Source organism: Brienomyrus brachyistius, chromosome 12 (assembly GCF_023856365.1).
Source record: "Brienomyrus brachyistius isolate T26 chromosome 12, BBRACH_0.4, whole genome shotgun sequence".
NCBI classification, from domain to species: Eukaryota; Metazoa; Chordata; class Actinopteri; order Osteoglossiformes; family Mormyridae; genus Brienomyrus; species Brienomyrus brachyistius.
The window spans coordinates 25,329,434-25,344,702 of NC_064544.1; the positions used below are offsets into that span (position 1 = coordinate 25,329,434).

Here is a 15,269-nt window from a genome sequence, read left to right on the forward strand (position 1 = left end):
ATCCTCTGCAGGTGGAGTACAGAATGTAAAATTCATTCCCACCCCCGCATTAACGCTCGCGGTCTCTGTCCCCCACATTAACATTAGCGGTCTGCATCACCCACATTAACACTCACGGTCTGCATTCTTCAAAGACTGTTTCTTCTTGGAGGGTTTGGATATGACCTTGATTCTTTTGCTGAGGAACACGCCAATGTCTGCGCTGTTGCCATAGAACATCTTGACTGACAACATGAAGTGCTTTCTTTTGTCCGAGTCCGATATGTACAAAGTTTTGGCTGTGCAATAATTCTATAGAAGGTGGGGGGAAATAAAAGATTGAGGAGAACAAAGTTACAACATGTAAAAAACAAAAATCAGTGTCAGCCACTATCATTTCACACATAACATTGTGTTTGTTTTTCAGCGTGTACACCTTTCCCTCCAGGTTAAGCTGCTGCATCTCCTGATCGCTATTCCCAATGCCTATAAAAGCACAGGGCTGGGCCTCCTGCTCCGAGCTCCCATCTCGCTCCATCTGCTCCTTCTTCTGCTTCCAGCCACTACCCATGAGGTACACACAGGGAGGCGGGCAGAAGAACCTGGAGATACCAGAAACAGTGATTCCGTAGACTTGCATCTAGGCAGACATATTGACATTATAATACCTTCATGCATGTAAAGCATAGGCTAATCCCAGGAGATGAGACTGCATACAAGAATGATGTCCAGAGACACAGTGTTCAGTGAACAATCTGATACTGAACACCTCAACAACAAAAGGACCAGTGTCAACCCAGCCACACCCTATATCAAGTTCTCCTAGGAACCCTCATCTGTGAAAATGTTTTTGTGACCATCAATACCCCCACAGCAGTCTAGAACTCTGAGGCTATATTTCCTGAGGAAACAAGAAAAACTTGGCAGAGAAGCAGCTGATGTTTTATTGCTTCTCCATCGAGAGTGAGCTGGCATACTGTATTTCAGCATTGTATACTGGCTGTTCAGAAACAGACTGGCAAGTTCTCCTATTAAGCTGCTATATTTAATGTAATTTAAGACTTCTTACATTTATTGCGTGTTGTTAATGTCGATATTTGTTGAGTTTGCGCTTATCAGAACCACATTTTAAACTTCATTGTATGTTATGAAATGACAATAAAAGCTATTCTACTCTACAAGTTTCAAAAGCATGTTCATTTCACAAGTTTTACCAGTAGGTGGTAGCACCATACATGTGATGGCCTTCTGAAAGAGCACTTAAAAAAATAAATATACAGCTCAGTGCTTCATTCATCACACCTCCAGACTCAACTGCTGACACTACTTATCCAGGTTAAAATCTCTGGTATAACACTAGGAGGATCCTGCCCACAAACAGACACCATACTCTGCACCGGTCCAGTTTTGTATTATTGGTTTTGCTATCTGGGTGCCTGTGAGGAACATACCCAGGGTCTGAGGATGCTAAGCCCACTATAACTTGTAGGAGTAAAGATGTTTTGGGATATTATTATAACAATGATCACTGCATATCATCTTGCCCTCTTTTGACACACAAACACACGCACATACCCTGTTTCTTGGTTGCAGTCACAGGTTGTTATAAAAAGAGTTTAATTTTTCCGAACCACGCAACATGAAAACATCATATAATTTTATAATATAATATATACATTTACAAGTCACCATCCCACACACACAGTGAAGGCTGGATCCAATAACGAAGTCACACCATTCACACCAGAACATTGAGGGTTTAAGGGCCTCATTCAAGGTAGAGGTCAGTCTTCTGCTGAGCCTGGGGCTCCAAAATAGTTGTAAAAATTATAGACGAAAGCGTGACAAAGGGAGCAGAGGTGCTGGACTTCTAAAACTTACCTCTTCTCATTTCCATAGGATTTCTGTGCGACTTTGGCATGCAGGATTAGGACTGTCTGATCGCCTCGTTCCCTCAAGTAGTTCCGCATAGCTTCCCTGCATAGTGCACAAATAAAGGTCAGAGGGCATACAAATGCAACCACTATGAGCATTACTACTTGGCTACAATACCTACCCACAGCAAGACATCACAGCAACTAGGGATGTACAGATACCACTTTTTTACAAACCGATACGAGCATGAATATTTTTATTTGCGTACTTGCCGAAACAGAGTACCGATACTGATATTTCTTAGATTGGGTTTCCATGAAAGTGCAATTATTTGGGAGGCATGTTTTATTTCCTTCTTTGCAGATTATAATAAGCCTATAATAAGGCAAACCATTAAAAGAAAGCTATTCCAAGGCAAAAATACACAGATCTTCCTGGTTTTAACAAAAAAAGCCTTCTAAAAAGCAATGTCATCACATTGAACAAAATGTAAATATCCATCCATGCATTTTCCAAACCGCTTCTCCTACTGGGTCGCAAGGGGTCTGGAGCCTATCCTGGAAGCAATGGGCACGAGGCAGGGAACAACCCTGGATAGGGGGCCAGCCCATCACAGGGCACACTCATACACCATTCACACACGCATGCACACCTACGGGCAATTTAGCAACTCCAATTAGCCTCAGCATGTTTTTGGGCTGTGGGGGGAAACCGGAGTAACCCAGAGGAAACCCCATGACGACATGGGGAGAACATGCAAACTCCACACACGTGACCCAGGCGGAGACTCGGACTCGGAGACCTGGGTCCCAGAGGTGTGAGGCAACAGTGCTAACCACTGCACCACCATGCTGCCCCCTTTAGCAGTACAGATCTTCCCAAATCGCAGATATTGTTGGATGTTCCCAGCGAAAATCAGTTGGTATTTCACAGAATCTCCAAACTTAAGTTTCCAGGTCGTCGTCTCCCCATAGACACTGAAGTCAGATAGGACAACAAATTACATCTGCCAGCTGCGGCCAGTTTCATGTAGTGAAATACCATTGAGTGGTATCGATGCATGGCATCAGCGATTTATTTACGAATACGAATAGGAGTATTTTAACGAGGTATCACCCCAATATCAGATACTGGTATCAGTGCAACCCTAACAGCAACAAACTAAGATCATTTGAAAAATTCAGTACTGGATCTCAAGAGAACGAACTGAACAATATTGAGGTGAAGTAATGAGAAGCTGTTGGTAAGAAGGACGAGTAACAAAATGATTAAAATGACAGCGTGGGGGGGACACTTGTGTTCACCAAGAAAGAGTTCTAATTCTAAAAAATGCCAGCTTCTCCTCAGCTGTTTGGAAGTGGTTTAATTATCCATATAACAAATTACTGTCGACTGAAATCTGTGGCTACTAAAGGTAGCAGCAAGGGGCAGGAGTGTGTAGCTGTACGAGATGAACAAACTAGCAGCTGTCAATGAACACCAGCAAAAAAAAAATAAAAAATACGATAACGGAAAAATATTACAGATGGGTGACTTAATATCTCCAAAGATATGGTGCATATACATACAGTGGAAATAAATGGGTTCATTCAGGTGCTAAATAAAATGGAGCGCAGATATGAGCTACCCAGCCAAAAGTATTTTACCGAATAGCCCAACCCATCTCTACAGCGGTAAAAGTGAAAAAAAGTGTTAAACTTATGGCTTAGTTTAAAAATTTACATAGCAAAAAAATTTCCCAGCCCTAGTTTCAATAGTGTTTTTTTTTTTTTTATTGTGTGGCTTTCAAAGGATCTGTAGTACAATGCCAAAACCAGCTCTCCAGTACTCCACACTCAAGCAACAGGAATATACATACAGACTGACCTCGCCAAACAGAATACTTGGGCTGGGTATTGGCGCAGATGCCCAGATTCGATTTGATTCCATTTCACAAGCTAATGATTTCATTCAATCCAATTCAATTCCAATTCAACATTAATCCAAAAGGAATGAGATAACATCATGCCAAACACCATGCCAAAACATCATGGCAGTGAGGAAGTCCATCCCACCTCCCAACGACCAGGTGCTCTGTCTGACCATGGCTGATGTGAGGAAGACACTGCTTAGAGTCAACCCGCGGAAAGCTGCTGGTCCAGACAACATCCCTGGTTGCGTGCTCAGAGGATGTGCAGAACAGCTGGCGGATGTTCTCACAAACATCTTCAACATCTCTCTGAGCACCAGTGTCATCCCAACATGCTTAAAAACCACCACCATCATCATCCCCATGCCAAAGTAGTCTTCAGTGTCCTGCCTCAATGACTATCGTCCCATTGCACTCACGCCCATCATCATGAAGTGCTTCGAGAGGCTCGTCATGAGGCACATCAAATCCCAACTGCCACCCTCACTGGACCCCCTGCAGTTTGCATACCATCCCAACCGCTCTACGGACGATGCCATCACCACCACCCTTCAGCTGGCCCTCACCCATCTGGATAAAAAGGACACTTGTGTGAGAATGCCGTTCATAGACTTCAGTTCAGCACTCAACACCATCGTTCCTCAGCATCTGATCGGGAAGCTGAGACTGCTGGGCTTAAACACCTCTCTCTGTAACTGGGTCCTGGACTTCCTGACTGGGAGACCTCAGTCAGTCAGGATCGGGATCTTTCCCTGAACGTGGACAAAACAAAGGAGGTGGTTGTCGACTTCAGGCAGGCACAGAGAGATCACTCCCTGCTGAGCATCGGCAGCTCCTCGCTGGAAATCGTCCGCAGCACTAAGTTCCTTGGTGTCCACATCACGGAGAACCTCACGTGGACCCTCAACACCAGCTCCATTGCCAAGAAGGCCCAGCAGCGTCTCTACTTCCTGCGGAGACTGAGGAGAGCGCACCTTCCACCCCCAATCCTCACCATGTTTCATAGAGGGACCATAGAGAGCATTCTCTGTGGCTGCATCCCAGCCTAGTACAGGAATTGCAACGTCTCGGAACGCGAAACCCTACAGAGGATTGTGAGGACAGCCGAGAAGATCATTGGGGTCTCTCTCCCCTCTATTACAGACATCTACACCACACATAGCATCCACAAACCCATCAGCATTGTGGATGACCCCACACATCCTCACACACACTCTTCTCCCTCCTCCCGTCTGGAAAAAGGTTCCGTAGCATACAGGCCTCCACTGCTAGAATGAGGAACAGTTTCTTCCCTCAGGCCATCAGACACCTCAACTGGAACTGAACACAATCCCCCCCACCACACACACACACACACACACACGTACATCTGTATATAGTATTTATTGTTATTTATTGCCTCAACTCTTTACTCTTCTATACCACAGCATTTTTGCACAAATAACCCTCGCTGCTACCATACAGTAACTCCATTGTTAATTTGCACTGTATGTTGTCTTGTCTTGTCAATTTGTACTGTTATGCTTGTGTCCTGTCTGCACTTATGATGTTTCTCTGTCTTTGTCCTGCTCTGTATTGCACCATGGTCCTGGAGAAACGTTCTCTCATTTCTCTATATACCGTGTGTATGGTTGAAATGACAATAAAACCTACTTGACTTGACTTGATATGAAATACTATATAGCAGCTTTCCATGTTTGAATATATGTTTAAAAAGCTCCAAATGGAACACTGAAGGCAAATTGTGAAGACCATTACAGAAAGGCCAAAGGCTCGTATACGAAAATCTTTGTATTTGATAAATATAAGGGTATAGTTCCTTGAACAGAGAAACCAACCTTTTTCAAACCACAAAAATGACATCTAACTAAGAACAACAACTGAAAATAAAAATGGGCAAGCCAAAATGCCATGTTTCAGAAGGACTAACTTATGTGACAGAACATAAATTAAAGGCTTTTTTTTTTGGGGGGGGGGGGGGGGGGGAGACCAGGATTGCGATCATAAAATCATACAATCGATATTTTCCCACCCCTATTGAATACCCAATGTTGGATTCCTCACCCCCCATCAAAAAAACGCAACACCATTACCTACTCCACTGATGATGCCAACCACTCAGAGTCCATTATGTAATTTTTTGTTTTATTGGTAGTATTAAGTACAGTAAAACCTTGGATTGTGAGTAACTTGGTCTGCGAGTGTTTTGCAAGACGAGCAAAAATTTGTACTAAATTTTAACTTGATAAACAAGCGAGGTCTTACAATACGAGTATTTACTTTATATTTTTTATTAACTATTTTTATATGAATATTTTTGGGTTGTGGAATGAATCATCTGAGTTTCCATTACATCTTACGGGTAAATTCGTTTTGATATACGAGTGCTTTGGATTACAAGCACGTTTCTGGAACAAATTATGCTTGAAAACCAAGGTACCACTGTATTTCATTACATCTGTAACAAAGCAAGTGCTTTGCAGAAACTTAAACCAAAGTCACATCTATACTGAGCAGTATGTCAATATCACAGCACAGAGTAAAGCCTCATGTCAGCATACTTTTTGCTGCATGTGTATTATGTTTGTCTCTCTCTTTAGTCACTGAAAAATCCAATATACCATAGAAATGTAGTACACTATAAACTAACTTAAATCCTTAGAGGTCCTTCGACATGAAGTCTAATATATCAATGAACAATCAATTTACTCACAGTAAAAATGCAGATTGGGAACAAGTTTTAAAGGATGACCAGCAGAGAGATAGCAGTCAGAGGTTTAAGCAGCTATGACTCAAGCAAAGTGACTAGAAAGTGAAGATGAAAGCTTTGACAACACATCTTCTGAGAAAGACAGTTAGACAACAGCCGCCACTCATATTGAAATCCACCTTCATTGGTCGGGACTTTACAAGTTACACATTCTGAGATTCTAGGGTTTTCTGTTGTATGTCAAGCCAACTAGAAAAGAATAGGGGAAGGAGGAAAAAATAAAAACCCCCTGATGACCTGACCCCTTCATGGCCTGGCAATCTGCGGGGGTCCTTTTGGTGCATCAGCTTTCAGAGTGAGAATCATTAACATGGGGGGTGGGGGGCATAAACGGGCATCTGTTGCCTAGTTGACGCAATATCTTGTACAACGATGTCTGGCTGAGGGACCGCAGGCTACATTGCAGTGGTAAGTTCAGCCACAATAAAATAATTCCCAAACTCTCCTCATATTTAGTCATTCTGGGTGTTCCTTTTGCCCAGGGCCGGCCCGTGGCATAGGCAATATAGGCAAATGCTAAGGGCGCCATCCATTCAGGGGTGCCACCTCATTGGCTGCGTTAATTCAAGAGAAGTTAAAGAAAGAAAACTTAGGACCACAGCTTATACAATAACTCCAATCTCCATGAATATTGACACTAACTTAAAACACTTTCTCAGCCGCATAGCACTAAACTGCACTAAACTGAGCAAAACGAAAAAGTTACCAACAAAACTGACCAGACCCCAACCCAAACACAAGATTAGTTCCGCTATAGAAATACTAGAAAGATCCTTACAAACATATTTATAATTTAAGTTACGTCGCTTTTTATTTTGGGAATATTTAAATCTAATACAATATAAATGGCTTACAAAGTATTTCATGTGCAGCCTAGCATTAGTCAGTCAACAACTGAGTAACTTATGGTTTGTTATGTGTGTTATGTGTAAGTGGCTGGATTGATTAACTCACAGCCTGAGTTTACGGTCTCTTTAAGAGCAGGTAACACAAACTTGTTCTCTATGCACAATCTAGTTTGATTCCTCATAGTGGCAGAGTTGTTAAGGAATAGGTGATTGGGACTGTCCATCATTAGATCAGTACTACCTACTGGAAAAAAGAAGAAAGGGAGGGGAGAGACACGTGCTGTACGTGGGCTTCGCGCGACTAACAGTTCTGTTTTTTTCCAGTCGTATCCCGTTTCTATTAATGGGGACATTGTACCTTTTGGGAAGATTCTAAGCCTCATAGTGCTATGTACGCTTAGATATAGCACTCCTTTTTGAGAGTTAAGTTCAGAGCCGAGTTTGCGCTTTTGGTAACTACGCCACCTCATTACGTGGGCTAGGCACTAACTAGTATTAGCATTGGGATTCCATTTGGCAGATATTTTTTTCTTCTTCTTCCTCCCTATGCCTTTATAGTGGGGCAATCTATGCAGTGGGGGTTGTTTTATTTTGTTCTGGAGTGACACCCTAATTGTAAATGCAGTAAGTCTAGGAAGCACCGTGCATACGGCCCGTGGTTCCTCCGGCAACGCGGGATAACGAGACTGTTGGACGGAGTGGTGGGAAAAGGGACGTGAGTACCAGAGACTATCTTCATAATAAAGCAGCTAAGCACGCCATCGTATCACCTCAGGTCTGCAACGGGGGGGTTTTGTTTGTTTAATTTCTGAACCTACTGTGTACACAAATTATAGCTCCAGAAGTATTGTGTGTAATTGTAAATAATTTTATTTGGTGACTTGTCATACGATTACCAGTTGAGGAAGACCCGATTGTTATGTTGATGCGTACGTTGCTGCCTGCCGCATAATGGATGATTTTTCCCTCTTTTTTTTCCATTTTGAGTTTTTCCAATGCCAGAGAGGAATGGCTGAGTTATTCATTGTTTTTGTAAAATAAAGTGTGTAGTGTTTCCACAATTTCTGTGGAAGGGTCTTTGTAAACAGATTTAATAAGAGGGCTCAGGACGGTGATAGCCAGAGAACCCAGGTCAGCCCATTACGTTAAAGTACGTAGAGAAGGGTTACACATATACTCAATTCATATTTCTGTATTTGTATTTTTAATGTGCAATTGGTTTATTTAAATAAAGCAATATCTAAGACAAAGCCACCTAAAATCTTGCCTAGGGCTGCAAATTTGTTAGGGCTGGGCCTGCTTTTGCCTGAACCATGTACTCATCTTGTATTTTCAGCTTTTGTTTGATATGTCCGAGACACACTAAAGAATCGTATTGTAACAGCTGCTAAGGCTTACATGTTCATCGTTTGGTCATAGCTATACATTTAACTAACCCAATTTAGGCAAAGTATCGAATATAAAACTATGCTCCGAGGAAGGCATTCCGCAAGATTTGGGTCATAAGTTTAGTTCCATAACCACTAGATGCCACTTAACTATCCATTAAAAGCTAGACGTTTCAGAAGTCAAGCTGCTTTCAAGCACTGCAGGTCCAGTATGTAACAAATAAAACAAGTCTTTCAGGTGTTTTTCTTTTATATGTTCAATACAAAAAATATCAAAAGAGGTGTGGTGAATTTCAAGAATCCCATGAAAACCAGTTCTCAACTGGACGCATTCAGGCCCAGGTCAATCCCACCACATTAAAGAACTTCTCTTATGGTCCAAAACAAAAGCCACATACTGGAAGCCTAAATGATAACAGCATCTGCTCTTCAATGATTCTCTATCTACAAGCAAACATCACCCATGCTCCTAAGCAAAGAGGCAGTGAGTAACTGCTTTAATCATGACTATGTCATAGAACTGCACCATCTTTCTCTGGGCGTACACAAAGGATGAACAGATAAACTAACAAAACAAAATGATCTGCACAGGGGCAGTGAATAATTCACAACCTTATGCTCAAAAAGCTACATGCAGACACACAAATCTGCAGCATCGCCATATGAATGTTTGAAACGCATAAAAAGTGTTACCTGATGATCTTAGCACAATGGTGACCGAAAAAACATTCCCACAAGGTCAAAATGACAGATTACCACCACATTGTGGGGATATTTGGTCCTCACAGTGTAAAACACACGTGACCACAGACACATACACACAAGCATGGCTACGTTTTGAATTTCGCATGGATCTTTAAGAGAATATTTGAAGTCTGTGTTAAATATATTTATTTAGTATGGATCAGTGGTTCTTAAAACAATTTTCTGTGTATATCTATGTAAAAACAGGAAACAAATTCACTTACCTAAAAGAAATTAGCCAAGATGCCAATTTCTACTGAGGAAAAAGTTAGGACACCCTCTGCCCTAATAGCTAGTATTTCCCCCTTTGGCTGAAATAACCTCAGTGAGATGCTTCATACAACTGTATCAATCTCTAACATTGACTGGCACTCTTCAACACAGAATTCCTAAAGCTGGGTTATGTTTGAAGGGTGTCTTGTTTGCACAGTCCGCTTCAAATCACCCCACAAAAACTCAATGGGATTCAGATATGGCCTTTGGTTTGACCATTCCAGAACTCTCCATATCTTTCTTCCAAGCCATTCCTTGGTAGATCTAGAGGAATGTTTTGGGTCATTGTCATGTTGCATAGTCCACCCCCACTTCAGCTTCAACTTCTGGACTGATGGTCTCACACTGTCCTCAAGCACCCTCTGATATAATGAAGAATTCATAGTGGATTCTATGATGGTGACCTGGCCAGGTTTTGCTACAGCAAAGCAGCCCCAAACCATGACATTTTCACTTGCATGGTTCACAGCTGATATGAGGATCTTTTCTCCAAAATCTGTCTTAAGTTGTCCATTCTGGTTGACTGCCTGTCAGAGATTAAAAAATGGCTCAGCAATAATCATTTGCAGGTGAATTCTGGTAAGACGGATGTTCTAATTGTTGCTCCCCCTAGCCTCAATCCTGAGATTAGTCTCAAGATAGCCTCTGTCTCTCCAGTTGCAAAATGAAGCTTACGTAATTTGGGGGTTGTTTTTGACCAGGTGTTAAGCCTTGATTCACATATAAAGTCTGTCAGCCGCTCTTCTTTTTATCATATGAGAAATCTTTCTAAACTGAGGTCAGTGGTTTCTAAATCAGAATTGGAGATGCTAGTCCATGCTTTTATTTCTTCACGTCTAGATTATTGTAATTCTCTGTATTCAGGTCTGAACAAATCTCTCCTTTCTCGGTTATAGTTAGCTCAAAACGCTACTGCTAGGCTTTTAACCCAGTCTGACCAGAGAACGCATACTACTCCAATTTTGTATTCTCTGCATTGGCTGCCAGTTCTTTTTAGAGTTCATTTTAAAATCCTGGTACTCACTTATAGAGCGCTGCATGGTCAAGCTCCCAAGTGTATTGTTAGTCTATTCCAACTCCAATAGCCAGCCGGGCTTTTAGATCTAGTCAACAAGACCTTCTTGGCGTCCCCCGCACACGACTTAAAGCACGATCTGCACGTGTCTTCAGTCAGCTGCACCTAGACTCTGGAACGCTCTTCTACTAGCCTTGCGCTCTGCTGAGTCAGTAGACTCTTAAAATGACTCTTGTTTAAGAAGGCCATTGATTAGAGTTAACGCTACATGGGCTAACATTTTTCAAGTCTTTGTTACTCGTTTTTTTTTTTCATATTGCGTTTGGTATGCTTATTTTTTGTACAGCACTTTGTGACTTGTGTCTGTGAAAAGTGCTTTATGAATTAATTTTACTTACTTAGATTTAGGCAAAGCATGTCCTGTTACTGTGTCAAAATAATTCAATTTTAGATTTATCTGCCAAAGGACAAAAATCCTGGTCATTGTCTCTGGTGAACCTGATTTTTTTTTTTTTTTGCATTTTGACAGCAATGGTTTCCTGCTTGCATACCTCCCATGTAAATCAAACTTGTGCAGTCTCTTTCTGATGGTAGATGCATGTTCCTTGACATCAGGGTAAGGCAAGGACTTCCTGTATGTCCCATGATGACACTTCAGGGATTTTTGGAGATTACTTTCAGCATCTTACGGCCTGCTCTTGGGCAGAACTTACAAGGACAGCCTGACCCGGCCATGTTGGCAGTAGTTTTAAATACTCTCTACTAAATTATTTTATAAACAGTGGAATGGCTGATTTCAAACTTTGAGGTCTTTTTATATCCCTTCCCTGACTCATATGCATTTAGAAGCTTCTGTCTGAAGGCCTCAGAGAGCTCTTTGGATCTCACTGTGGTGATACCACTCACTTCAACAATCAATACCAAATCAAAATAAACGTCTGGTTTAGATAAGGCAAAGTTCTGTAACGATGTTCAGATCATATTCACCTGATGGTAACTGGTGTACCTGAATTTAATTCTAGGCATTTTAAAAAGTAATAAATGTGAGGGTGTCCCAACTTTTTCCTCGGTGGAAATTTGCATCTTAGTTCATTTCTTTTGTTAAATAAGTGAATTTGTTTCTTGTTTTTGCATGTTTCTATCCTGTATGCATTCGTTTTTTTCCCTCAGAACAGTACAGCAGTTTGGCTTTTTAACAACTGACAAAACCTTATGTTCTGATATTCTACTTTCTTTGCATTGTATTGACAGTGTGCAATTAAGTTCATGTGGTCAAATCTGTGAATTTTTTTAATTGCAGATAAAATTGTTTAAATTAGGACTGAGTGATTTGGCTAAAAATGTTGGATCACAATATTTTCTGTTATCAAGATTCACAATTTAAAAAAAAAATTTTTTTGAATGTATGTTGGAATGTTAGCCATTTATCAACTTAACCAGCAAATTCCTCCTTACAAGAAACACTGCTTGTAGCATTATAACAAACTTAGTTATTATGTAAAATGCAGTACATTAAAAAAAGAATCATTCATTATAGCAAAAGTGCTTTTAAAACATTTAAAGTTTCAAAAGTTTAATTTACAAATCAACATTTAGCAGTTTGGTCAATAAATGCATACTTTTGAATGATGTAGGATTTTAAGTTTTTCTTCTGCGAGTAAGAACTGCTTGCTTCTGTTTAGTTATTTCAGAACATATTCAAGATGCTGCAGTTGAAGATGATATGGTTGCACGTACACGCATAGGTGGTGTTTGGGGTGGTACTGCTTCAGGTGTTTAAAAAGATTGGTTGTGTTGCCACCTGTTGTACAAATGGTATCTTGGCAAAGTTTGCAAATTACAGCAGATTGTATTTATGAAATCCAACATAAACCAAAGAATTTCCACAAAATTAAAGCAGAACCTTTTTGGAACCAATTCTACCTCTTCAGCCATGCCGCACACAAATTTGACAGCATAGTTGATTCATGTATGGACTATGTATTACAGTGTGACAAGTAGAATATTTTTAGCAGTCCAATGGTATATGAAGTTTGTTGTTTTTTTGTTTAAACCAAGATACTAAGTTGAGATCCACTGAGACAGAATTGACAACAAAGTGAGATATACAACCAGCACTGCAATGTATTGAAAGCTGAAACTGCTTTGATTCACATCAGTCCATTTTGTAGTACTGTCGCATCCTATGATCACACAAACATCGTGTCATAGGCACTTGCTGGTTCCTTGTGTCATTATAATAGTGTTAAGTAGTGCACTTGTAACTGGGCATTCATTAGAAACTCAGTTTAGCCACACTTATGCAAAGTTGACTCCTTGGCAGCAGATATGTCTTGCATTTGCCTCACTTTATTTGTGCAACACTTTCAACCAAAGCGTCTGCTAAATAAACGTAAATGAAAATGTAGTGTGGTTTCATGATTCTTGTGATACCTCTGAAATGTGTATTATGGATACAACTGTAACCGGTGACAAAAAAATACTGTCATATCGCCCACCACTAGATTTAATCTGACCAATTCTCATTTTACTGCAGGTTACAGTCTGACTGTATCCTTTGCATAATGAAGAAAAAAATCCTTGAAAAAATAATTATGTTGATAACCTATTTACCAAATCAAGGCAGAAATAAATTTTGAATGGACCCAAATCAACTTGGAGCCATAATTTACACCAATATACTAAAAAAAGCTTTTGATTATGTCTGATTGTGCATGGATGTTTAATGACTGCACCAAAACAGTAAAGCTTAAGCAGTTACAAAAATCAGTTTTACAACACATATACAGACTAAGTTCGGGGTTGTGGAAGCAGAAGTTCCAAAACAACAAATGGATTTTTTTTCTGTGTGCAGCATGAGCAGAGGCCTACCTGGTCAGGCGTTGTGGTTGAGGACGTTCCCCAAACTTCCTACAGAGGGAAAACATAAATAAATCATTTATGTATACACCATGAAAATGCAGAGTCAGGTTTTCTTAAAAAAAAAACTCATTCAAGTGCTGAAGTCAGACAACTAAAAAAGTACAATAAAATAAAATATTTGACCAGCAATGATGTATTAAAGCAGCATGATAATAAACAAGGCAGTATGTCAGAATAATACGGAGGGCTTCAATTTCATACAGTGGGACTCAATTCAACATTTCAGCCAGTATGTGAATCCAGAAGTGAACAGATCCTACCCTCAGTCCTTGAGGCACAACATTTTTAAAGCAGCAGATTCTCAGCAGCTAGGTTTTAATTATTCTAAAGGTAAAGGAGCTAAAGTGAACAGCAGCACCTTTAAAAACACTAGCACATCTAGCACACTAGCACATCTTTCCACTTTCAACTACATGTCAGATAGGACATAGTTGGTTTACAGGTATTAGGAGTGAACAAACCCAAAGCAGACCAGAGGATAAGTATGCAGTACAAAAAACATGGTACATATTCCACTCTGATAGCTTAAGTGAGAATAGTACCAGTACCTGATTAAAGCCAACTGAAAGAAAAGTCATGCTTAGGCAACTAGAAAAGATTATATTCAACGATTCCTTTGAAGTAAACAGAATTGCCTGAACCTTAAATCAGCATAGGACCAGTTTACTTCAATAAAGTTAGGACTTGAATATAACAAATTTATTACCAACTTGAAACAAGAGGAGGATCAGCAGCAGAAAAATCAATGGCATTCTCACAGAAAAATCAGGGCAGAACAGAAATCTTTGTACTGCTTCTTCCCTAGCGAAACACATTCCTCCGGCATCAAAACACATGTACGTGTTGTGACAGAAAAGATGCCCTGGGCTGTGAGTAGTTAGAACACCAGTGCAGAGGAACCATTACAGTTTGCCATTGCGCAGTTAGAGTCCATTTATACTTAACGCTCACAAAACACGGCGGCTTAGGCATCATGGTCACCATGCATATCGTGCGGTCCTTACACAAAATAGGCTTATTTGAATAGTTAGAATAAAAATTCAAGCACATTACATGTAGATATTAGAGCTTTAACAGTTTACATACATTATATGGACAGAAGTAATGAAATACTGGGCCACTATACCTACAGAAACATTTATGACCTCCCATTCTAAATCTACAGGCATCAATATGGAGTTTCTCCCCCTATTGCAGCTATAAGAGCTGCCACTTTTCTGGCCGAGTGAATTTTAGTATATTCATCCAGACGAGCATTTCTGAGGTCAGGCATTGATGTTGGACATGAAAGCCTGGCACACAGTCTTCATTCTAGTTCATCCCAAAGGTGCTCAATGTGGTTGAGGTCAGGGCTCTGAGCGGGTCAGTCAAGTTCTTCTACACTAAACTCACCCAACCATGTCTTTATGGACCATACTTTGTGCACTGCGGCACAGTCATGCTGGAGAAGAAAAGGGCCTTCCCCAAACTGTTCCTAAAGTTAGAAGCATGCCCAAAATGTCATAATATGCTGAAGCATTAAGAGTTCCCTTCACTGGAACTAAGG

At 40.6% G+C, this 15,269-nt stretch overlaps 1 protein-coding gene across 3 annotated transcripts in view; it reads right to left on the reverse strand.

Annotated features, from left to right (window-relative positions):
• The window catches only part of rbpjb (recombination signal binding protein for immunoglobulin kappa J region b), a 53,863-nt gene that overhangs the window by 13,701 nt on the left and 24,893 nt on the right, over positions 1-15,269 (reverse strand). For all 3 annotated transcript variants that reach the window (XM_048971899.1, XM_048971897.1, XM_048971900.1), the window contains exons 2-5: positions 13,673-13,711; positions 1,861-1,956; positions 416-581; positions 117-291 (exon numbers count right to left, since the gene is read on the reverse strand). In XM_048971899.1, the coding sequence (XP_048827856.1) occupies positions 117-291; positions 416-581; positions 1,861-1,956; positions 13,673-13,711 (476 nt within the window). The remainder of the gene's footprint in view (positions 1-116; positions 292-415; positions 582-1,860; positions 1,957-13,672; positions 13,712-15,269) is intronic.